At 49.6% G+C, this 23,508-nt stretch overlaps 4 protein-coding genes across 7 annotated transcripts; 2 read left to right on the top strand and 2 right to left on the bottom strand.

The window, feature by feature from the left end:
• Positions 1-107: 107 nt before the first annotated feature.
• LOC147159008 (uncharacterized) lies at positions 108-4,777 on the bottom strand. 2 transcript variants are annotated; one of them, XM_086060468.1, is made up of 4 exons: positions 4,575-4,777; positions 2,949-3,002; positions 1,587-1,705; positions 108-1,161 (listed from the first exon to the last, which is right to left on the bottom strand). In XM_086060468.1, the coding sequence occupies exons 1-4, from the start codon at positions 4,656-4,658 to the stop codon at positions 828-830; spliced, it is 591 nt and encodes a 196-aa protein (XP_085916594.1). In that variant the 5' UTR covers positions 4,659-4,777; the 3' UTR covers positions 108-827. The 2 variants fall into 2 exon arrangements, with proteins under 2 accessions (XP_085916594.1, XP_085916595.1); XM_086060469.1 differs by lacking the exon at positions 2,949-3,002.
• A 5,543-nt stretch (positions 4,778-10,320) lies between these two features.
• On the top strand, positions 10,321-18,120 carry cmtr1 (cap methyltransferase 1). Its single transcript, XM_086061543.1, has 24 exons — positions 10,321-10,522; positions 10,955-11,056; positions 11,140-11,288; positions 11,379-11,537; positions 11,831-11,923; positions 12,043-12,114; positions 12,260-12,354; positions 12,422-12,494; positions 12,574-12,772; positions 13,171-13,289; positions 13,420-13,516; positions 14,023-14,155; positions 14,383-14,562; positions 14,910-14,966; positions 15,047-15,104; positions 15,185-15,253; positions 15,318-15,449; positions 15,532-15,657; positions 15,747-15,838; positions 16,239-16,307; positions 16,592-16,639; positions 16,733-16,845; positions 17,002-17,110; positions 17,206-18,120. The coding sequence occupies exons 2-24, from the start codon at positions 10,960-10,962 to the stop codon at positions 17,339-17,341; spliced, it is 2,475 nt and encodes an 824-aa protein (XP_085917669.1). The 5' UTR covers positions 10,321-10,522; positions 10,955-10,959; the 3' UTR covers positions 17,342-18,120.
• Positions 18,121-18,675: 555 nt separating this feature from the next.
• On the top strand, positions 18,676-20,866 carry hebp2 (heme binding protein 2). Of its 3 annotated transcripts, none has more exons than XM_086061546.1 (5): positions 18,676-18,981; positions 19,118-19,253; positions 19,465-19,645; positions 20,333-20,486; positions 20,675-20,866. In XM_086061546.1, the coding sequence occupies exons 1-5, from the start codon at positions 18,907-18,909 to the stop codon at positions 20,699-20,701; spliced, it is 573 nt and encodes a 190-aa protein (XP_085917672.1). In that variant the 5' UTR covers positions 18,676-18,906; the 3' UTR covers positions 20,702-20,866. The 3 variants fall into 3 exon arrangements, with proteins under 3 accessions (XP_085917672.1, XP_085917671.1, XP_085917670.1); XM_086061545.1 differs by having other exon boundaries at positions 20,672-20,866; XM_086061544.1 differs by having other exon boundaries at positions 18,677-18,981; positions 20,333-20,866.
• Positions 20,867-21,284: 418 nt separating this feature from the next.
• Positions 21,285-23,499, bottom strand: LOC147159005 (required for drug-induced death protein 1-like). Its single transcript, XM_086060536.1, has 2 exons — positions 22,647-23,499; positions 21,285-21,738 (listed from the first exon to the last, which is right to left on the bottom strand). The coding sequence occupies exons 1-2, from the start codon at positions 23,079-23,081 to the stop codon at positions 21,601-21,603; spliced, it is 573 nt and encodes a 190-aa protein (XP_085916662.1). The 5' UTR covers positions 23,082-23,499; the 3' UTR covers positions 21,285-21,600.
• Positions 23,500-23,508: the final 9 nt, after the last annotated feature.

Genomic DNA, 23,508 nt, shown 5'->3' with positions numbered 1-23,508 from the left:
CGGTTCCCTAAAAAAGATTTTGAAACAATTTGTCATCAGCTGAAACAATTACAAGATCATCATGAAGGCTTTTTTTTTCATTTCAGACAATTGATCACATGAAAATATTTGCCACACGCAAGTTCTCACAATCATTTACAGATCGAATAGAATTTGACAAACAATACATTTGATGACAATTAAAGACATAATTGCAGACTTTGTTAAGCACAATTTGGCACCATATTCACATTTTCAGAACCATTTTTTTTTTTCATAAAACAAGAAGGAAGATTCAAATGTTGCCCTTCACAAAAAAAAACGACAAAATATACTTTGAAAAATCTGATGTCTATTATCACAATTTTTTTTTTTTTAAAGAAATATTTCCCCCCTTTTTTCTACTAATTGTGTTCATCCGTGTTTGAAACTTGTTGTGAGAAGCGACGCAGCAAAGCAACAACATGAGCAGCACTTAAGTCGGTCGCTGGAAATCCAACCATTGCCATCGTTTGCAAACGTGCCGGATGGAAATCATTTGCATTTGCGTCGCCGGCGGAAGAACAAACAAAAAATGGCATCAAAACAAACGAAAGCAACATCAATTGGAAGATTCAACGTGGAAACGTTTGCGATTGTCGTCAGCAAATTTCCGTGATTGCCAAAAAAGGATTGGAGCCCTTTTGTGGGCGTGTCCGCCTGCAGGTGCTCAATCAATGGCTGCCGGTCCTGGAAAAACGCACGCATGCCTGCGTGCTGGCTGGAGAAGCCACGCAACAACGAGGCGCTCTAAATCTTCCTTGTCAGTTGCTTTCATACCGAAGGGCCAAGTGTTGTTGCCAGACGGACTATTCGAGTCCTTCCCAGCTGCCGTCCGGTCGAACCCGCCTGCTCATCCTGCGGATGCCGGCCAGCTTGACTTTGGCGCGGGACGTCCACGTGACGGCGCCGGCGGCGTCCTCGGAGTGCGGCAGGTTGGCGCAGCGGGACCGGTCCGCCGGAGGGGGGCGGGGCTTCTGTCCGTTTTGGACGGCGTCCTCCTCCGGGACGCTGATGTCGTCTTTCTGGGCTTGGGGCGTTTTTTTGTGCCTCATCGTCATGGTGACGCTTTCCCAGAAACAAAGAGCTTTGTCCGACTTTGCCGTCTTCTTGTCCTTCTGCCATTTTGCTTTCTTGTGACGTCTGCAAAGAAACATCATCAACGTCATCGAACCCCGACCCTGGTTTGAAACCTTACTTTCAATACCCGACCATGAAACCCTAAACCAGGTTTGGGCAAATTGGGTCCTCGAGAGGCCGAGTGCTGCAGGTTTCCCTCTTTCAACACAGCTGATGCCAATCAACAGGATCCTTATCAGGCTTATGCGGAGTTTGCTGATGAGCTGATCAAACGTCAGCTGTGTCGGAGAAGGGAAAACGATTTCAGCCCTCCAGGACCCTCGTTTGTCCCAAACCTGGCTTCGAAGCCGTAAACCTGGCTTGACGCACGAACCCTTGTCAGGAAAGCCTGAAGAGGCAACCCAAGCAGGACACGCCCGATGGCCGGTCCGGTCCTGCTTGAGCGTTAAGGTCAGGCCGAGCTGAAAATGAAAAGTTTGTCCGTTTACCCCGAGCGCTCCGCCAGCGTCTCGCCGGTCAACAAAAAGCGTTTGTCGTCTTTGGAGGAGAACATCTGGTTGTCCTCGCGGTCGGTCTTGGGTCTCACCTTCGTCTTCACTTTGGCCTCCTGACACAAGAAGACGTTTGCGAGGGATTAGCTGATGAGCTGTCATCGGAATCACCTGCGTGTGGAATAGGGAGACATGGAAAACCGAAAACCTGCGCCCCGAGGAGACAAACAAACACTGAGCAGGATGAAAAGCTTTTTCCTCTCGGAGTCCAATTTCCTCCAATCTGCATGTTTTCGGTCGTGTCGCTCGCAGATTGCGGAACAAACTCTTGAAGGCCGCGCTAACTTTTGTGAGGTCGTCCTCACAAAATGGCGGGATGCCATTTTGTCAAAACGTTGCCGCCAGTTCTGCGAACAGGCCTTTGATGGATTCCCTTTTGCTGCTTGCGTTTTAGAAGGCGCAAATTGGCGGACGGTCAAGTCTGCCATGTTGACGGAATGTTGACGGAATGAGAACGTTTGGTCCTCCGGGTTCGCGCTTGCGTCCCAGAAATGCTACAAAATGGCCCAAATGCGGACGAATACGATCAGGAAATGCGACGAGCTGCCATCCGGATCACGTCGCTAGCTAGCCCCGTTAGCGTCAAGCGCCGCTCGTTCACGATTGAACAAGGAGAGGCATCCAAGAATAAGGGCAAAGGTCAGCGGTATGCGCGTCCGTTCCAGCCGAGTGCGAAAGCAGCAGTTCGGGTCGCGGTTCAGCTTTCAAAAGTCCGTGTGACATTTTCAAGCCAAAATCAATGTTTGGGTTTTCTACTTCTGGTTCAGGTTTCAAGTTGGGCTTTCAACACCGGCTCGGGTTTTGAAATTAGGCCGAAGAAAGTAAATCAGGGTTTGAATAGCATGGCTGAAGGTTTGCGGGCAGGGTTAAGCTTTTAAGCTGGCTTTCGGCTTTGAACGCGGGCCGTCCGGCACGGGTTCGCATTCCGACTTTGGCTTAGCTTTGAAAGTTGGCTTTTGTTTGCAGCAAGTGAAGAAGAAAGAAGCGCCGGTGCCGATGAACGCAGATTAAGGTCGGCGTCCGCTTGACCTCAACTGACAGCAAGAATTTGCACGTCCGCATGTGACCACGGGAATGCCGACCGGCCCCCCGAAAAGCGGCACTTCCTTAGCTTGAGGGCGGGCCGATGCCTCCAAGCAACTTTCACGGCGAGCTTGACGATGCTAACTTGCTCATGCTAAACTCCATGCGAAAGCCGGCTGAACAAGATGGATGCCATTTCTTTTGGGGTGCAAAAAGACACAGGCTGGTTAGCATAGCGTGCGCGCGTGTTAGCCAGCGAGCCGCCAAGTTGTTTACCTTGGAGACCGCCGTGACGACCTCCTCCTCTTCCTCGCCGTCTCTGTTTTTGTCCTGAAACGCACACGAGCCACTTAAGACGTTAGCGTCCCCTCAAATGCGTGTGCGTGTGTTTGTCCTTATATATATGTATCGATATAAAGATAGACATATAGACGTGCGTGTGTGACTCAATTTGGGTTTTTGCAATATTTGACCGGATTCTTTTCCCACCGAGCGCTCGACTCGATCTGCTTGTCAATCTGTCGCTTCAGTCGGAAGGTTCGAGCTTCTTTCTGCGCAGCTCGCTGACTCTTTTCAATCTTCTTCAAGTCAAGCCTGAGATTTTGTTTCAAACCATAATTCCTTTTCAGCAGCAGCCTGAAGAGTGCCTCGTTGTCGGTCGGCCGTGATTGTGCACATGTCGCGGCAGAAGAGCGCGGCCCGGGGTTTGACACAAATTGAACATCATCGTCAGACTGCGGCAAAGACAACATCACACCTGAAGATCATCTTCAGCATCTCAAGACTTAAAAAAAAGGAAAGAATAACGACGGCAAGACCATTTTGTGCGAAAGGTCCATCCTGCGTCCGTTCTCCTTGAAAGCAAATAAAGGAGCTCATTTTTACCAGCAGGAGGTTCAAGTCGGAAAAGCGCTTGCGAAGGCCTCCTGCAGACTCTTGGACCGAACTTCAAGGTGGGAAAATGAAGCCGCAACAGCGAGACGAGCCTGCGGGGGCTCTCCAAGGGGCGTACGTGGAATTCGCACTTTTGCGCCATCTTGTGGTGCTTCCGTCTTTTTATCCTGATGGAATGCTGACTTACGTTCATCAACATTTGATCCAAAGTGGACGCATGACAACTTTAAAAAAGAGAAAAGAAGAAGAAGCGCAAAGAGAGCAAGCTCACTCCTGAAAAGGAAGCCAAAGTGGGAGGAGTCACAAGTGACAGCGGGGGCGGAGCTACTCTGGGCCAGCCCCTCATTGAGCGCAGATTTGGTCAACCTGGTGACGCGTCGCAAAACTTTTTCTTTCACAACTTCAGTGAGTCGTCGTTTCGAAAACCGTCCACATGACAAGTTTCATGAAATCAAACGCGCGAGTGCAGGATGGAAAAATCTTGTTGACAAATATTTGACAATAAGATGCTGAGCAATTGTGGCGAGCTTCGCTCACGTGCGCGTGCGTGGCTCGAAAAGCTCACGCGGGGCCGATTGGGAAATCCGTTCCCAGCAAGCGCGACCTGTCATGTTGATCAAGCGCGACCTCGTCTTGTCACTCCCACCCTGGGAAGAAGGAAAGAAAGGTCACACTGCTTCCTGGGACCGAACCCAGGCCAGCGCCGCCATTGACCCGCGAGCAGCCGGGAGGAAGCCCAAAAGTGACACGGAGGACCAACCCGCTCGGGTTCCGAGGGGCCGCTATGTCAACACAAGATGCACAATTCAAAAAGTGGAGGAGTTTGTGAAATGGGAGGCCCCCGGGCCAAATCGGCTCCCTCAAGACGCAAAAGGAGCCTCCGAGGAAAGACACGAAAGCCGAGTCGGAATCGCGACATTTCTTCAGCGGGTACGCGTTCAAAAACTTTGTCGTGGTTTTGAAACGCGTGGCTTCATTGGAGATCGGTGACGTCATCGCCACAATTACCTTGTGTGAGTGTCGGCGGCGCCAGGACGCGTCATCGGCGTCGTCGTCCTCCACCAGCACTTGACTCTTGCTTCTGCGGAACATCGCCACCACTTGCGAATTGCCACCCTTGTTCTTGTTGTTGTTGTTGTTGTTGTTGTTGTTGTTGTTGCTGGAGGAGCGGCCAGCGTGTTCGGCTCTTCTTCATTCACTCAAGTCCAGCTTGCGTGTGTGTGCGCGCGCGCGCTGCCGGGTTGGTGCGTATTTACGCGAGCGACCTGGGCCGGCTCCTCCTCTCCTCTCACCCCCCCCCCCCCCCTCCCGCGAGGGAGTGGAATGTCTGGGGGAGCAAGAAGCCACTTTGGCGTTTTTGTGAGCGCTTCAACACATCAACATGCCAAAATGCAGCTTCGGACGCTGACACGCGTGCTGCTGCCGGCAACATTTGGCACGTTCTGGAAAATGGCTCCTTGCTTTTTCCTCCCATTTTGATATACTGTTACAAAAAGCAACATTTGTTTTTTAATGTGCAAATGACGGGACCCACATTGAGCAGGGGAGGCTGTATTTGACTTTACGACCTTTGACCCTGATCGATCAATGTGTTAAGAGCGCTCACCTGACTCGGGGTTCAAACTTGCGTTCCCGTTGCGCTCGCTTCCAGTAAGTCGCTGAGGAATGTCGACCAAATCCAAACGTTTCCTCATTGAAAGGAGCGTCGCGTTCCATTTCATCGCGTCGTCATTTGATGTTTTTACAAAGTTTGCAGCTCTACTGTCATTCTTTTTTTCTTTTCTTTTTTGAAGGGATCGTGGATTTGTGGGAAACGTTCTCTTTGAATGTTGCCGTTTTTGCTCCTGTTCAGACTTCTTGATGTTGCCTCTTTGTTGAGCGTAACAAGAGCCCCGTGCGCGCGCGCACGCGCACACACAAAGGACCCCTGGGCATGTGCGACCCTCACTTGGCCGAGAAGCGGCCGGTCCGATTCCACAGGTGTGCTGTTGAGAATAACAATGCCTTTACGGTTGTGTGCGTGCGTGAATGTGGCGTGGCAGCTTCAGCTTCAGCTGCCGGCAAACATTTTGTCCAAGCGGCTTCCAACCACGAGCGGGTCAGAACGCAGCGGCCGACACGATGGAAGGAGCACCGAGCGTTCCCGCTTGTCTGCTTTCCCACTCGTTCTCAATTCAAAACGTTTTTCTTTTTTTGGGGGGGGGGCTCGATTGGTCGCTCAATGGCGGTCGGTCAGCGGTGAGCTCCGAGTCACGTGCTCGCACTTCACACCAACTTTGCTGGCAAAAGGAAGGAGTGCAGAAAATGTGCTTTTCTCTCCACGCTGTTTGCACGTCAGCTAAAGTCATGTGATCATGCGCTCATGTGACCGTGTGGTCATGTGACCGTGTGGTCATGTGATTCTGTGAGCGAAAGACCGCAGCAAGTTTGCATCGTATTTCGTATTTATTTCTGCTCTTTTACATTCACAAATCTAAGAATGACGTGTTGCTGTCATCTTGTACATAAACAAACTGAAGGAGTTTTTGAGCCACCCCAAAAATAATTCCGGACCTGAACGCATCATTTTCAACATCAGATTAGTCCCAATATTTGTGTCCATTTTCAACATATTTACAAGAAAAGAAATGGTACATTATGTACAACTTTATTCCCCTCAAATTATAAAGTCAATCTGAAATATTAGACATCATTTGTTGTTGTTTTGAGAATAGACGACTTTAATCTCGAAAGGAGTCCAAATAAAACAAAAGCTTATCATCTTTCAAAACAAAAACACTGATTGGACTTTGGTCTCTTTTTGTCATTCGTTGTTCTGTGTAGCCCAAAAACATTTCGTTGGCTTTGCTCATGCATATCTTTCATCGACGCCGACGACGACGACTGACATTTTTATTCCGGTTCTTTATCGTTCTTGAAGGCGACAATGCGATAAGAACGCTGAACTCAACGGGCTTTATCAGCATTCTTAGCACAATACAATCACACCAGAACATTGCAAAATACGCACAGTACAAACAATCCTGTCATGTGACGTGCTGAATTATTATTCCATGATTTTGTCCTCAAACAAAGAAAAGTGACCGTTTCGCATTCAGAGCCGGTCATGCTCCATTTGATCCAGCAGGTGGTGCTGTGGTGGGAAAAAGCATGCATGTTTACTTGATTTTGACTTTTCAATTATGACACAATTTATTTTCCATCAAATTTACAACATCTCCCACAATTGATAAGCAATTGTAAATTCCTGAGCTCATCAATTGACCAGAAATCCTTCTTGCATTCTTTTTTGTTGTTGTTGATAATCCATCTAAATCTAAAAGAACAAGCCCATGAGCAACTACAGAACAAAAACAAGATTACGTTGCATTTACATGATGTGCTGACAGTCACACTTGCTTGCTTGTTTGCTTTTCTTTTTTTTGCTGCGTCACAGTGGCGCTCGTCTCCATTTCGGGGTCGTGACCTCCAACATGCAACAAGTAAGCTGCTCTTAAAACGGATGCTCGCTAAGAGGATCTCCAACATTTCCTTCTCTGCTAATCTCCTCTCACAGCCTCCCTTGACACACACCTCGTCACACACACACACACACACACACATACACACGCTAAAAACAGACACAAAAATGTGCTTGACGTCACCAGCTGCATTTTGGATTGGATGTGGTCCGAGCCAGCTCACAAGTGGAGCCGTCGCCCTCTTGTCACTTTGTGCTAATCTCATGCAGCGAATCAAAGTGACGTGTGTGACGTCATGTGCAGGTTTGTGCGCACGAACACGCACGAGTGCAAAGTAAGCAGCAGGACTACAACTGCATTTTTCTCCCTTTTCCTTATTTCTAATCCAGGAATCAGAAACTCCATTTGAGGGCAAAAGAGGCCAGATTGGATTGTGCCCCTGCAAGTCCAGCAGATGGCGCCACGTTTGCTACTTTTCATTGACAAGTGAGCGAAGCGTCTCACTTGACGTTGCTATTCAATCTCTCGGTCCTTTCTTTGCTCTCGTGGGGCCAGCAAAGATTTCTACTTCCCACGTTCAAACCTAAAGCGGCCATTTTGCATTCTTGCCCCACCTGGTGTAGCAGATGCTACTTTGGTGAGTGGAAGGGAAACCAAACTTGTGCTGCCCGTTGCCCTTTCTGCCTGATCTCTTTTCCATTTTGCCATTAACAATTCAAAGTGGCACTTTTAGGGGCAAGTTGTCTGCTGGTGGATTTGCACTTTCGGTCCATTATAAAACAAAATTGGTCAATTCAACGTTCAAATTTTAAACGGCGGCAGGAGATGCAACAGCAGTTTTGCTTTTGGGGCAAGCATACTTGTGCCCCACTCGTTTGCCTTGGAGAATGTCGGCATCCAGCAGATGGCGCTGGGTTAAGGAAAACGTTTTGCAATGCCAATTTTGAAATCCATGCTAGTCATCAGACTTTGGTTGGTTGGATTTGTTTGCGTTTAGCCACCTGACCGTGTCCTTTCCCCGCTTGCCGGAGCAGCAAAGCCACCTGCCCCGCGTTGCCAGGAAACAACACAATTTGGTGGGTGACAGTTTTTCAAACTGGCAAATTCTGCCTAACAACAAGTGACTATTTTATTTTGGGAAAGCGGGTTCAAATTGTTGCCATCTAGCTACCAAATGGTGTCTCCTTGTTTTCCCTATGGACTGTAAAACCTGAGATGTCGGTGGTGTGCTTGTTGTCGGTGGCCGTGCGTCCATCTTGCTTATCTGAAGAGGCGACCGGCGGGCTTGCAGTGCAGCGTCAGTTGCCGGCAGCTGTAGCCCGACACGCCCACCCCCGTCAAGCCCAGCAGGAAGGCCAGGCGCGGCATGACGGGACCCTCGCGGCTCTGCAGAACCGTCTGGGCCGCCTGCGTCTGAAAGACACGGCGGGGACGGACGGAGAAGTCCATTTTGTCATTCAATCCATTGAACTAAATCAAATGGCCGACGACCAAAAGGTCAACGTTGGTTTGTGTTGATCTTGACGTTTCCTTTAAGTTCTTTCGGCAATCTGGAACGCCAACCCGAATTCACGCCAGCAATATGGAAGCCATACGCACCTGCAGGTATCGAATGTATCCCGGGGTCAGTCGAGGGATGCGGAAGAAGAACATGTTTGTGGTGGCCCCGCGGCGGCTGCACTTTTGCCGTCCAAAAGTCACACGCACACACACGCCAGCTCTCCCGTCCGCGCAGGCACACACCTGCCTGGCCGGCCGCTATATGTAGAGAGGCGGTTGCGTAACCAGCGGACACGCCTGCGTGCGTGCGTGCGTGCGTGCGTGCGTGCGTGGCTGGGCCTGCATGACGAAGCTTTCGTGTGTCGAACGGTGTCAGCGGAGGATTAGCGGCAGCTTCCTCTGGAAATGTGCTCCAAGAAGAGACAACAAATGACACAAGCAACGCCGCGCTGACGTCCGCGCCGATGTCAAACTCATCACGACAAAGCGGATGACGAGAACCGTCGAGCACGGAATGTGGCATGTCTCCTCGATTCGTTCAGTTTACTGTCAAACTAAAGTTGAAATCAGACAATGACACTTTTTCAAACAAGCATGCAGCTCAGCTAGCTTCATGCTAACACGCCATGGGAAATCCCATAGACAGGCTAACAAATAGCATCCGTGCTCATAACGGCCATTTCGACACAAACACGTGCAGAAAGATAATATAACAATACTCACAAGCGTATTATTAATCCCCAAATGACTATAATAAAACAAAACATGACTGTTGCTTAAATAGGCTAAAAGCAATTGCCTCATGACCCGAACCCGAACCCCAGGTGGCCAAGGTCTGTACACAAAAAGAAAGAACACAATGTGCATTGAGTCGAACGCACGAGACGAACGAAGAGCATTAAAATCTCACGAACAAACAGCAAAGATTTTTCCATTTTCGTTTTGTGTGCGGTGGTTAATTTTTTGCATGTATAATGGTTAAGAATGTTCTCATCATTTGTACACCGTTCTTGGCTTCGAAAAGGAGCGCGTTTTTGTTTGTTTTTTTACATGAAAGTCCAGTTGTAAGAATGAAAAGGCTTCCAGTGTTTTGAGAGTCAGCTCAGGATTGGCCGACTTGATGCCAGGTAAGGATTAGTCCAATCCACAACACATGCAAGAGCACACGCGTGCTAATCGCTTCATGGCAAAGACAACGTGCGAGTCAAGCGGATGCGTGAAAGCGATTGTTATTGTTCGGGTGACCAAAATGAAGGTTCTGTTTTCTCTTCAAGTGTTAAAACCTCAACTTTGACACAATAACACTGTCACGAGTCTGTTAAGTGGTTCGGCATTTTCCAAAATAAATGTACCTTTAAAACCTTAATAACACTTTTACATGGAAAAGTATGTATTCAAATGATTGTAAAAATGAAAATGACATACGGCCTACATTCAATGCAAGTTGATACAATTTCAATTGCTTTTTGTCTGATTGAAAAAATATATAATACTTGAACTCTTTAGTGAATGCAACCAAAGTATGACTACCTTCCTTCCTTCCCATAAAATGACTTTATTACTAATGCATGTAGCCATTATTACAAGCAGATTCATCAAATACACTTTTGTTTTTCACTCTTTTTTCCGCAAAAAGACAAAAAGGACATTATTCTAAAGTAACAAAAACACTTTTCTACAATGCAACTCGTCACAAAAATCGATAAGGTACACAGAAATATTTGAATTTGGATGTTAAAATGCAGGCAGCTTTGGCGATTGTCATACGTCATCATCCCGCGCCCAGCGCCTGTCTGCAGTGAGAGGACCCCTTTGAAAAAATAAATAAAATCAAGCTGCAGCTGAGCATTGGCTTTCCGTGTGCAATTTTCATCTCTTTGACAGCAACTGTCACGTCAAGGCCGCATTTGTTGGCGGGATGTTGAAGCCCGCGTGGATTTGACGTTGAATCGCTGAGGAAGGAAGTGACGCGCCAGCACTTTTGTGCCCGAATCGGTAAAAGTTAGCTTAGCTGTCTGTGGAGTAGCTAACAGCCCAACTTAACGCAGTCAGCGAGTGCCGAAAAGCGCCTCGCGGACCTATTTTGGACTTTTTCAACGTCCACATGTAGTTCTATAAACGGGACGCATGTTTTATGTTCTCCGTGGCATGTTTGTGATCAAGTTTGCAGGCTGAGGCTTCTTACTGTTGGTGGGCTTTCTGCTCAATGGACACTACTTTCCAGTCGTTACACTTTCGTCCTCAATGACAGTCTTTTGGTGTCAAGTGAATGTGTGGCGGGGCAAATTGAGCGACATTCTTTGATAATGGGTCAAAACGCCTCGACAAATGTGAACTGTGCAGAATACGTTAGTCAGTCTATCTCGCGCGTTGCTTTTGGCGCTCTTTCTTCTTTACAGAGCATATTCCTCGCTGCATGTTTTGCAGCAGCCATGATGAAGAGAAGAGTCGACGCTGCTCCCGTTCTGGCTGCAAAGAGGCGCTGTGAAGATAGCAGCTCTGATGAAGAGTCCAGATTGTCCAGGCAAGGTAGGCCGAGGCCGCCGGTTCTTCTCATCTGCTCGTCCTCGCCTGTCTCCTCGGTCGTCGGCATGGCTTCTTCTCCTTTCCAGACTCCAGCCAGAATGAGTCTCTCAGCGACCAGGAAGAACCCCGAGCGGGATTCTCCATGCCGTCCGTATCGGTCCACGCCGGCGACACGGACTCGCCGCCGCAGGCCTCCAAGTTCTCCATGTACAACAGCGTGTCGCAGAAGCTCATGGTAACCTTTGGAATGACTTGAACCGCCCCACCCGAGTTGTGCTTCCAAAAGCGTGCGGCACCTCCTCCTCCTCCTCGTCGCGTCTTTCAGGCCAAGATGGGCTTCCGCGAGGGCGAAGGTCTGGGCAAGTTTGGCCAGGGTCGTAAGGAGATTGTGCCGGCCTCCACTCAGCGGGGGAGGCGCGGCCTGGGCCTCACGCTGCAGGGCTTCCAGGGGGAGCTCAACGTGGACTGGAGGGACGAACCCGAGGTAGCGTCACAAACTTGCCTTTGTAAGACGCAATGATGATGACCGGCAGAATTTGCATGAAACAAACAAATGGTTAACATGGAAATGAGCAATGAAGATTGCCAACAAACAGCCATTTTTTTTGTCGGCGTGTCAACTTTTTGTGGCGTATTGCTTGTGTATTACTCTTTAATTTGCAGTTAAGAACTTGATTTGTTACGGCAAAGATTGTACTGTTTGTAAACATATTTTCTTTCTGACTATATATTGGAAATGTGTCTTTTTTTGTTTGTTGTTTTTGTGGGCGTGACCAGCCCAGCGCGAGCGAGAAAGTGGACTGGTTCCCAGAATGCACCACAGAAATTCCCGATGCAGATGAGTTGAGGGACTGGATGTCAGTGGGAACAGTCAGTACTTCCCTTCTTATTATTCTCCATCTGCACCGGATTTCCCTTTTTCTTTTTTCTTTGTTAAATGAATTAATTAATTGATTGATTTATTGAATGCGTATTTTCTTTTGTTCCAGAAAAAACTGAGGATTGAAGATGAAACCCAGTTTTGCACCGAAGACCTCCTGCACACGCTTCTCAGATGCAAGGTCAGCACTTTCATCTGTTCAAGTTGTTTGGATTTTCCCCACCGCAATTTTGCTCCCGCTTTGAGGACGCTCCCTTGAAATTGATGCCGGCATTTTCTAGTTCTGCCGCCATTATTGTGCCCAAAAATGCGACTTGTGCAAGCAGACGGTGTTTGACGGCCTGGAGGGCGAGGAGATGCGGAGAGCGCGCACGCGTTCCAACCCGTACGAGACCATCCGAGGAGGCATCTTCCTCAACAGGTGGGCGGGGCTTGCGGGCGGCGTTCCGGCGGACTGACGAGGTCACGCTAACGTGTGGCGTTTGCAGAGCGGCGATGAAGATGGCCAACTTGGACCACTGCTTCCAGCACATGTTCACCGAGCCCAAAGCTGGCGACGGGGTAAGTTGCGCGCTCGGAAGGCGGTCGTGCTCGCCGCGTGCCACTGACCTCCGTCCGTCCGTCCGCCCGCCTGCCGCAGAAACCTCTGACCCACGACAACGGCAGCGAGCTTCTGTACTTCGGCGACGTGTGCGCGGGGCCCGGCGGCTTTTCCGAGTACGTCCTGTGGAGGAGACGCTGGCACGCCAAAGGCTTCGGCATGACGCTGAAGGGGCCGTGCGACTTCAAGCTGGAGGATTTCTACGCCGCGCCCAGCGAGCTCTTTGAGCCGTACTACGGTACCGACCCAGATGGAATACGAGCTTTGTTTGAATGCGTGGCGTGCGGCGACACTGGAAAAGACGCTCCTGCGCTACGTGACGCCAGTTGCTTCACAGGGTGATGGAATCCTGCCTTCACGTTGTCTCTTTACAACAAGCGGCCGTTTGACGGCGAGTGAACGATGCTTGCCGGAAGGTTGAACGACACCCGCACGCACTTCACTGCTCTTTCAAATGACTCAACTTTTCAGTGCGGCCGCAAACAAGCTAGCAATTCGCATCAATAGTCGCAATGTTATAACCCTTTCATGTATGGCGGACCAAAAATGACAAAATCATCATAAGCAAGAGAAAATGAAAACAATTCAATTCAAAAAAGAATCTAACACACGCTGCGTATTGTGTGCGTTTGTCAGGTGAAGGAGGCGTGGACGGCGACGGCGACATCACGCGGCCCGAGAACGTGACGGCCTTCCGGAACTTTGTGCTGGACAGCACCGAGGGGAGGGGCCTGCACGTCCTCATGGCGGACGGGGTGAGTCGCGCTCGGACCTCTTCCAAAATGGCGCTTGGTTGCTGCTGCTGCTGCTCCAATCGATCCTTCCTTCTTTCCGCTCTCAATTGCCGCTGAAGAAAGTCAAACTTGTCTTTGTGATCTTTGTGAGGGCTTCTCGGTGGAAGGCCAGGAGAACCTTCAGGAGATCCTGAGCAAACAGCTGCTGCTCTGCCAGATCCTCACCGCTCTCTCCACGCTCAGGACAGGTTGGCTCCGCCCACTTTGCTCACACACTCACGCTCAGCAACCTTTGATCGATTTATTGGCAACAAGGTCAAACCTTTTTTTTTCATTCAAGACGATGAAATCTTTGCTTCATGACAAATCTTGCTGAAATAGAACGACATTAATTGCAAATAATGAAATCACGAATCATTATTTTGTCATTGAAATTTGAATTGAAATTGTGGAGCAGCGCCAGCCACGGTGACATCACAAGGCCCATCCAATAGGAGAGAGGCCGGCGGAGGGATTTGAGCCAATGGGAAGAGCGCAGCCGCTTCCAAAGATCAGCCTTGATGCCCTCACATTTGTGGGCAAGGAGAGACACTTTGAGCCAAAAGGACAAACTTTCAAACAAGCTTCGAAGAAGTTGCCGTTGGCGCGCCTGCCTCCGCTCACGAGGCCACGCCCCCTAAAGACGCATGCCGTTTTTCTTGATCATTGTACTTGTGAGTGCGGCCGTCTCAATGTGACGCTCGTTCTCTTCCAGGCGGCCATTTTGTCTGCAAGACCTTTGACCTGTTCACGCCTTTCAGCGTGGGCATGGTCTACCTGCTGTACCTCTGCTTCGACCGCGTCACGCTCTTCAAACCCGTCACCAGCCGGCCCGCCAACTCCGAGAGGTAACGCCTCGTGTGTGCGCGAATGATGCGGGAGGTCTCGAGTTGCCGAGCGTCCCCGCATGCGCCGTTTACAGCTTTCCAAAGGCGTCTTTTTCATTCCAGTTTTTCTCTGAAAGTTTCCGTTTTTTCAAATCTGAAGATGACAACGCATATTTTCCAGTTGTTGGCCATGTTGTATTTGCACGCCACATTGATTTTGTGGCGCGTGTCGGCCGCCGGCTCGTCAGGTACGTGGTGTGCCGAGGTTTGAAGCCCGGCCCGGACGCCGTCCGGGAGTACATGTTCCGAGTCAATCTGAAACTCAAGCAGCTGCGGGGCAGCGACACCGACGTGACGGACTTGGTCCCCCTCAGCGTCATCAAGGAGGACGCCGACTTCTTCCACTTCATGGTCAACTCCAATGAGAGGTGCGTGCGTGCGTGCGTGCCGGCAACATGTGGACACGCACGAGCACTTGGCGACTCCTTTTGTGTCCTCCATTTGTTTCAATCAAACGTGTTTTCTATTGATATTGCTCACATGTCTCTAGTGATCCATTTTGAATTTGAAAACACTCAACTGGAGCTTTTAAATGAAGCCGTTTTTGGAATTGACAGCGAAATGAAAGCAGTCAACGTGACTTGACTTTTTGATGTCGGGCTTTCACGCTCCTCCCCATCGATTCTTCATAATTGATGACACATTTAGTGCGGACGTTTCCTTTATTTTGTTTCCTGTCCATGTCTTGAGCCGCCGCTGGCGTTTGTCTCCTCAGCCTGTGCGTCGTCCAGATCAAAGCCCTGGCCAAAATCCACGCCTTTGTTTTGGACCCGTGAGTACTTGCGGCGGATCCACGTGGCACACGCCTGCGTTTGTCTCGTGTGTGCATGTGAGTGTGTGTCGCACCGGCAGGTCGCTGAGTGAGGCCCGGCAAGCCGACATCCGCAAGCAATGTCTCAAGCTGTGGGGGGTGAGTGAGCCGCCGGCCTCAAGTTCCCGTCCGTCACGTAGCCCCGCCCCCGCCTTCACGCCTTGCGCATCTGCTCCCAGGTGCCCGACAAGGCCAGGGTCACGCCGGCGTCCTCGGACCCCAGGTCCAAATTCTACGAGCTGCTTAAGGTGCGATGCCAACGTCGCCGTTGGTCCCGCGATTGCCGTTGACCCGCCGACGTTTCTGCCTCAGAATGCCGACGTGGAGTTGTTCAAAAGCAACATGGCGGCGCTCGGCTCCGGCACGCTGGAGAAGCTCCGCCACGTCCTGGACCACCGTTGCATGGTGGGAGGCGGCGAGCAGATCTTCCTGCTGGCGCTGGGCGTGAGTCAGCGCGTCATGAAAAGTGGAGTTGCTCTCTTCGGATGAATCCACGCCAACATGGCCTCCGTTTGTCCCCGTACAGAAATCTCAGATTTACACGTGGGACGGCAAGACGCCGCAACGCTGGAGGAAGCTGGAGAACTTCAAGCTGGAGCTGCCCAGAGATTCGCTGCTGAGCGTGGAGATCGTGCAGGAGCTGAAGGGCGAGGTGAGGCCCGCCGTCCGACCCGAACCGGACCGGGCCGGACCGGACCGCACGGAGATGGCGCTCCTTGAAATGTGGCCGTCCGTTGGCAGGGCAAAGCGCAGCGGCGGATCAACGCCGTGCACGTGATGGACGCGCTCATCCTGAACGGCAGCGACGTCCGAGATCAACACTTCAACAAGCGGTGGGCGCCAAAAACGGAAACGCAAACATTTGCACTCCGCAAAATTGCAAAAAGGAGCCTTTTGTTTTCCTTTCAACTCGACGCAACAACAAAACAAACGTACTCGTGTAATGTCATGACTTTTTTATGATGATGATATTTGATTTTTAAACATTTTATTCTCCTTGAATAAATTCTGCATTACTAAGGCTTTATTTCTGAAAAATAAGGCTTTGCTTTCTTGTAATATTGCAGTTTTACGCACATTTATTTTCACAGTTTTCTCATTTTGTGGATGGAACATATCATAAAAAAGTATTTTCTTGCAGTCTGTGAAATGTATTCCTAAAATACTCGTTTTTCTTCCAACGTTTGCGGTTGGTCTTGTCCCGGGTTGTCATGTCGTGCGTTTTGCGTGCAGGATCGAGATGGCGGAGAAGTTTGTGAAGGCGGTGGCCAAGCCCAGCAGACCTGACATGAACCCCATCAGGTGCCGTTTGCTTCTTTTGCGCTCCTTGCCATGACAAACGACGGCGGCGTGCACGAGCGCCGCCTCTTGCCTTGTCCCAACGCCTTCAAACTGCTTTCATGCGTCCGCAACGGATGCTGGCGTCCCGCCGGTCTTTTCCACGGCAAATGTTGCCGCTGACGGACGAATCATCAAGATGGCGGACGTTCCGCTGTAAAAGTCTCGTGAAGCACTTTGGATGTTACGCGGACAATGGGCGAGCGCGGCGGGACCCGTTTGATGATTGATTGTCTGTTTCCAAACAGAGTGAAGGAGGTTTACAGGCTGGAGGAAATGGAGAAGATTTTTGTCCGGTACGCTCGCCGTATGAAGATCCTGCAACTCTCGAGCTCTTCCAAGTGTGAAAGGTGACCCGTGTCGTCTTTTTCAATTTGCCTCCCACTCAGACTGGAAATGAAGGTGACCAAGAGTTCGGGGGGGGTCCCGCGTCTGTCGTACACGGGCCGAGACGACCGGCACTTCCTTCCCACCGGACTCTACATCATCAAGACCACCAACGGTGCGGCTCGTCTCCGCGCACGCTCGCCACGTTCAACATGTGTACAATGTCGTAAAAAAAGAAAAAAAACATTTTGCACGAGGAGCTTGGAAATAAGAACCGCAATGGGCTTGTTTTCATCCCTGCTCGAACGCGCTGTGCCACCTCTCCACGTAGAACCCTGGATGATGGCGTACAGCAAAACCTCCAACAGGAAGTACTTCTTCAACAAGAACACCAAGAAGTCGGTCTTCGACACGCCAGCCGACGCCGCGTCGCCCTTCCAGTATGTTGCGTCCGCCTCCGCTGTCGTCTCACCATCGCGATGGTTTTTTGCCAGCTAGCTTGTGTGTTTTGTTTTTTTCCCCTCCCGCGTGCCAGCGTGTGCCACGCCGAGCGTCTCTTCTGGGGGTGGGAGGACGGCGTCATCGTGCACGACTCTCAGACGCGAGTGGACGCCGACAAGCTGTCCAAAGACGACCTGCTCGCGTTCATTCACCACAACCACCAGCTGTGACACTTTCAGAGCACGCGCGCTGGCGGACAACACGCAAAGCTTTCGTTTTTTTATACAAACGTATTGTATCACTTTCTCAAGTAGCCTTTTGCGTTTTCCTGAATTGCGGCGTGCCATAGCAACTGCACGACAAACCATCCAGCCATACTTTGAGCACCCACGAGGGCAAATCGCTCTTGCGCTCGTTTCCATGATGACAACACAAGGCTACGGCGTTTCTCAAGATGGGAATCATGTTTGATATTGAGTGTTTGTCGGGGCGTATTTTGGGCTTTTTCTTACATTTCCTTGAAAACGGGTTTGCGCGGCACTCCGTGGATTGCGTAATCCAGTCAGCGAAGATTTAGTGGCTGCAATGTCAACCGTCTGCCGGCAAAGTCGAGACGCAATCCTGACTTGCGTTGCCTCCGGGTCAGCGTTGTAAATGAGAATACGTACTCCGTTGCTTTGCCTGCCTGCTGAAGGAAAGAACATTTCTTTCGTGTGTTTGTTGTTGTTTGTTTTTAAAGAATTTCACTCTCAAAACGGACTGTCGCTTTCTCACCCCAAGTTTCACACAATTTCAGGAGCTGTTTCTTATTCATTGCCATATTTAGTTGCTCTTTTTGTACATAACGGACTTAAAGAACCAGCTGTCAGCACTCACAATAACCTTCAATAATTCTCTTTAAATAATTAACTAAGGCAAAGTTGGACATGTTAGGCTGAAAGTGCAACTCTGAAAGGAAATTAAAGATAAGGTGTGTGTTTTTTAAAAAAAATTCCTTATTCATTTGTCATGGATCTGACATTTTGTCCTTTTTTTGGGTGGTGGTGGGGTGCTTGCTCTCGACCCAGACCTCTGGTCCTTTAATGCAGTTTCTTTGAAGAACATGAAAATATCGGCCGGAAACGGCGCTGATGTGTCAAACCCGGAAGTCCGTGGCATTTATCCCATTCACTTCTGCACAAAAGGTCCGGATCAGCGTGGGAAACAAACGTTTAAAGCAGAACAAAAGATGCAGGTCTGAATACAAATGACCAAAATGATATCCAAACTTGTCATTTTTGTTATGCATGACTTAAAAAAAAAAAAAAGTATTCATATGCATTTTATTTGTGATGAAAAAGCTATTTCTTAATGGACGCACTTATTCATAAATAAATAAATACTGTAAGCGTGGTGTCATAAGATGGCACAGGAACCCGCCAAGTTTATAGTTTAGTATAGTTTAACAAAAAAAGAAAGAAAGAAAAAGGCGCTTAGAGGGCGAGAATCCATGTGGGTGGAGTCAAATGTTGACGTTGAGCCACGCCTCGAGCTACACATGTTTACTCAAGCCAATAGTAGCGCCGAACGGGGGTTCACGTGACAGGAAGCGATGTTACAAAACACACTTTGTGTGGCGAGTTGTTCAGACAGGTGTCAAAACAAGTTTAATGAAGACAAAAACGTCGCGGTTTTTAAGCGTCCTGTTAACTAACTTCACCACCAGCTCGTACTTACGACGCGTTATCATTGTCAGTCGATTTAGTCGTCTTTTATCAAGTTGCTCGAAGGAGTGAACCTTTTCGGAGTAGCAGTCATGTTGAAAGCGGCGAGACAGGCTCTTTTCTCCAGCGGACTACAGTACCCAGAGTTCACAGCGCCTGAGAAGCAGGTCCGCTTCTTTTCCCTCTCCCTTCAATGATACTGGCGGAATGCATGACGTCACCGTAGTGAATCGGTTTTACTCGTGCAATGAGGTCGAGCTGCATCAGGAATGAAAGCATTTCTTGCTGGTTTTGTGTGTGCAGCCGGAGGACTACCAGGTGCGCACCTACCAGGCGGCCAAGTGGGTCAGCACCACGCTGAGCGGGACGAGTCTGGATGAAGCCATGCGAGTCGGATTCCGCAGACTCTTCAACTACATTCAAGGCCACAACCACAAAAGTGCGTCCCAAATTTCCCTGTCAGCAGATGGACATTCGCCAGCACACAAACTCTGCATTTGATGTCTGTTGGCAAACGTTTCTCACGGGCTTCAGTGTTCGGTGACATCAATAATAGCGCTTTATAGATCCACTTTGGACACTGTTCTGTTTTCCGGACTTTTCGGGACGAGCGTCTAACAAATTGTTTGTGCTCCTCCCCGAACTGTCAGAGGTGAAAGTGGAGATGACGGCCCCGGTGACGTGCCGCGTGGAACCCGGTGCGGGCCCCGCCTGCGAGTCGCACTTCACCGTGTCCTTCTTCATCCCCGAGGAGCACCGGCAAGTGCCGCCGCCGCCCAGCGACCCCGACGTCTTCCTGGAGAACAGGGAGCAGTTCACCGCCTACGTCAGGTGAGCGGCACGCAAAGTACGGAAGTGCTCGCGGTCAGGTGAAAAGCCGTCTGGAAAATTGGACGACCAGTGTGCTTGTTGTAGGCGTGTCCTCACTCTCGTGGGTGCACTCGTGGCCAACAACAAGGTGCTCCAAAGTGACAATGTCAGACACGTGCCGGCTGTCTGGTTAGAAAAATACATTCCTCGATAAAAATAAAAATAAAGTATCCCTTCTTCCATTTCTCTTTGTGATGCGCACACTCAAGGCCACCAACGAGGCGCTCTGCCAGCAGACGATGCATTTTACTGCTGATACCAACAAAGGCGCTCTGGTGCTTATGTGCGGCAGGGGAGGGGCGACTCATGTTGGGGCGTCGTCACACAGCGGTTTTAAGCCCCCCCCCCCCAAATGTGGAAAGTCATCCTTGAATCGACTTTGGAGCAAGGGGTCTCCAAGTCCGGTTCTGGGGAGCCCCAATCCAGCCCGTTGTCCATGTTCCCCTCCTCCAACACACCTGAATCCAATGGTCAGGCTTCTGCAGAGCTCACTGATCATTGGGCGGTCACAGGACTTGGTCACCCCTGCTTATAGAGGGTAGATTTTGCAAAATGGAGCCTTCTTCTTTGGAACCTTTTGCCTGGTTCAAGTAGTTGAGTATGCGTACTTGCGCTGACTTGGTTTTGTGGTGTGTGTTGTGATGTCAGAAGCTACGGCGGCTTTTCCAACGAGACGCTGGTGCGCGATGAGCTCCTGAAGCTGCTGGAGAGCCTCGGGCGGGACGGCGTCCATTTTGCAGAGCGTCCCTACTACGTGGCCGGGTACGACAGCCCCTTCAAGTTGCTCAAGCGTACCAACGAGGTGTGGCTCCTCCAGACGCAAGCGCACACTTGATAGCTCGCGCTCGTCGCGCTCGTCGTGACTTGACGTCAACAAGATGTCGTCAGCTTTTTTTTATTCTCCTTTCTTCTTCACTGTCACATTTGCTCTCTCTCTCTCTCTCTCCCCCTCCCTCCCTCCCTCCCTCCCCTGCGTCTACTCGTTAGCAGTTGCATGTCTTCCGCCAAAACTTGTAGTATTTCCTGTTTGAATCGCGGGAAATGCGCTTATACTAACACCGACTTGTAATTTGACATCTATTCATACGCATAAACATGTATACAATTAGTAAAAATACTTAACATGCAAATGTTTAATTTCCGCCAAACGCTCCTCAAAATTAAATATTCAAAAAATGCAAACATGTCGTCTCTCTTTGCCATTCAAGTTAAGGATTCCGATTCCTGCCCGTTTCAATCGAAGATTATGAATGAGGAAGCTTATTTTTCAATTTCCTAATAAAAAAAATTCAGCACCGCCGACCGACCGCAAATCAACCCCTTCTGGAAGTTTACACTTCTTATTTTTGGCTGCAGCGGGCGATAATCCTGATGTGGAAGTGCGGACGCTTTCACGGGCTTCTCCGACCTAAAAGCAATTTTGTCTGTTGTTACACACGCGTACTCATTTTTATCCAAATAAAGTTAGTGATCCTATGTAAATACATGTCCAAGGTTGAAGTCATAATATTACAAAGTTGTCATTATAGTCAATCATATTTATATTTTCTGAAACCAAACAAAGTCATGACAATGAAACGTCATTTGATGGGATCCAAATCGTCGTACTTTATTACAAGAAAACAAACGAGTACAAGGATTCTTTTATTGTAGAAAAAGAAAAGCAGAATTTTTTTAAATATTCCGAATAGCTTGATATTATTATTGTTGTAATATTCCAATAATATTGCAATTGGGAAATGAGAAAAGAGAGACATTTTTATATTCATCGTATCGGCCTTAAGAGAATTCACGTTGGTTGGGCCTGAATCGTTCCGTTCCGTCCAATGAAAGTCAGCTAGCTTCATGCTAACGGAAATGAGCGTCAATATGACGGTGACGCCGTTTACAGCGAATACAGAGACGATCCGATGCCTTCAAGGTCTGTTCCTGGCCGGGCTGAAGTGCGGCACGAAGGCGGCGGCGACGGCGGCGGGCCTGGAGTAGACGGCAGCAAAATGGTACAGGCCCAGCATCAGGCACTTCCAGGTGGAACCAAACGCTTTGGACGCGTTCTGCAGGACAAACGGGCCACAACGTTTCCTGCTTGCAACATTGTCCTGATTTTGCACGCAAGACGGAGACGCGCAAACAAACGCCCTCGTCGACCCTCACCTCCTCCGGACAGGAAACGGCTGCAAAAGCAACTTTCCGGCAGCCATTTTCCACTTGAACGCCACAAACGGCAGCGCAGCATTTACGGTAGGTCAGAAAATCATGCATGACGGACGGATTGATTGATTTGAGTGACTTGATTTTGAAGAGCAAATATTTGGAGCAATGAAAACATTCCATTCAATCGACATTTCTTACGTTGAAAGAAAGTCATGTTAACGTGCTTCGTAAGTCGCAATGTCCCATCGCCGCTGAGCTATTTTTGCAACGGACCTGTGGGCTACTCATGTTGTCATTGGGGCTAACGAGTACACGCTGGCACCTGCACATGCACTTTTTTATTTTGGACAATGCATCGGCACCCGTGTAAGTGTCTCTTTTGTCAAAGCTCTGACGAGGGAAAAAATGGAGGTAACAAACTTGAAAGAGGCAGCTTGTTTACTCCATTTTGCAAGCAGCCAATCTTGTGCTGCTTCCATGTCCCGTCAAAAAAGAAAAAAAAAGGTGACAGCCGGTACTCGTGTTTAAGCTTAACGTTTTAAAAGCACGTGAAACAATCAAAGGCACCTCCATGACTTTGCAGCAGCAGTCGGATAAAAGATGACGGGAAAAAGAAGTTGGGACCAAAAGATGACGGGAAAAAGAAGTTGGGACCAAAAGATGACGGGAAAAAGAAGTTGGGACCAAAAGATGACGGGAAAAAGAAGTTGGGACCAAAAGATGACGGGAAAAAGAAGTTGGGACCAAAAGATGACGGGAAAAAGAAGTTGGGACCAAAAGATGACGGGAAAAAGAAGTTGGGACCAACCTTGCCGACTCGTTTGTGCTTTTCCCTCTTGCTCGTCTTCTCCTCCGTGACTTCCTGCTCAAGCAGCGGCTGGTAGCGCTCGGCCCGGAAACCCCGGCGGCCCTCCCCGCGCCGTGGGTGTCGCTCGGCCTCGGCCTCGGCCTCGTCCACGTGCCGGCGGTACGAGGCCGCTGCCGCCTGGACGTCCCGGTGCTGCCGTCGCCGCCATGGCGATCCTTTCAGCTTCATGGCGCTTGTGAAGGAAGTTTGTGCTTGTTGGGGAAGTCGGCGGTCAGATGAGAAGAATTTCCTTTCCACTGCGGGGGGGCATTGGGGGTGGGCGGGGTTTCTGTCCACAGCGGTCATGTGCATGAGTGCATTGTGGTGCCTTAAAGGTGCAACAGTCTTCCAACATTTCATATTTAATACAGACTGGACTCCAAATAATCCATACATTTCTTACAGGACCTTTTCTTGGGTCTGTCATCAATTCTGCCTAGCAACAAGTGATATTGGACATTTTGTTTTTTCATTGGCGTTTGGGGCACTTATGAGAGAAAGCCAAAAGCAGACGTGACACGACTGATTATTAACATGTGAGGCGCTGGCGCTGTTTCAGCCCACCCTGTCGTATCTGTGACTTTGAATGCGTGCGACTCGGCTGGTGAGTGATATGGGGGGCCGGCAAATGAGAGTGTGGAGTTAGCTAACCGTTAGCTCGTCTGGCTTTAATGTCATTTTCCATCGGGCTCAAGGCCACGTGCGGAGTCTGCCTAGCAACAAGTACGAGACATTTTCTTTCATTGGCCAACGGGGCGGTTCCGATCCTTCCAGCCCGAGCAATTTGGACTTGCACAATGCGGTGAAAACAAAACGTCTCTTG

The sequence above is a fragment of the Leptonotus elevatus genome, chromosome 18, assembly GCF_054856555.1.
Source record: "Leptonotus elevatus isolate MCC_2025b chromosome 18, RoL_Lele_1.0, whole genome shotgun sequence".
Classification (NCBI taxonomy): Eukaryota; Metazoa; Chordata; class Actinopteri; order Syngnathiformes; family Syngnathidae; genus Leptonotus; species Leptonotus elevatus.
The sequence above is the reverse complement of the archived record's forward strand: the minus strand, read 5'-3'. Positions and strand labels throughout refer to the sequence as shown.

Coding starts and splice junctions, on each gene's coding strand:
- cmtr1 (XM_086061543.1), top strand. CDS start 10,960: ATGATGAAGAGAAGAGTCGACGCTGCTCCCGTTCTGGCTGCAAAGAGG. Junction 12,355..12,421: donor GGAGGCATCTTCCTCAACAG/GTGGGCGGGGCT, acceptor TGGCGTTTGCAG/AGCGGCGATGAAGATGGCCA. Junction 14,156..14,382: donor CGGCCCGCCAACTCCGAGAG/GTAACGCCTCGT, acceptor CCGGCTCGTCAG/GTACGTGGTGTGCCGAGGTT.
- LOC147159008 (XM_086060468.1), bottom strand. CDS start 4,658: ATGTTCCGCAGAAGCAAGAGTCAAGTGCTGGTGGAGGACGACGACGCC. Junction 3,003..4,574: donor GCCGCCGACACTCACACAAG/GTAATTGTGGCG, acceptor TGTGCGTTTCAG/GACAAAAACAGAGACGGCGA. Junction 1,706..2,948: donor TCGTCACGGCGGTCTCCAAG/GTAAACAACTTG, acceptor TTCTTGTGTCAG/GAGGCCAAAGTGAAGACGAA.
- LOC147159005 (XM_086060536.1), bottom strand. CDS start 23,081: ATGTATGGATTATTTGGAGTCCAGTCTGTATTAAATATGAAATGTTGG. Junction 21,739..22,646: donor AGCACAAACGAGTCGGCAAG/GTTGGTCCCAAC, acceptor TTTGTCCTGCAG/AACGCGTCCAAAGCGTTTGG.
- hebp2 (XM_086061544.1), top strand. CDS start 18,907: ATGTTGAAAGCGGCGAGACAGGCTCTTTTCTCCAGCGGACTACAGTAC. Junction 18,982..19,117: donor TCACAGCGCCTGAGAAGCAG/GTCCGCTTCTTT, acceptor TTGTGTGTGCAG/CCGGAGGACTACCAGGTGCG. Junction 19,254..19,464: donor TCAAGGCCACAACCACAAAA/GTGCGTCCCAAA, acceptor CCGAACTGTCAG/AGGTGAAAGTGGAGATGACG.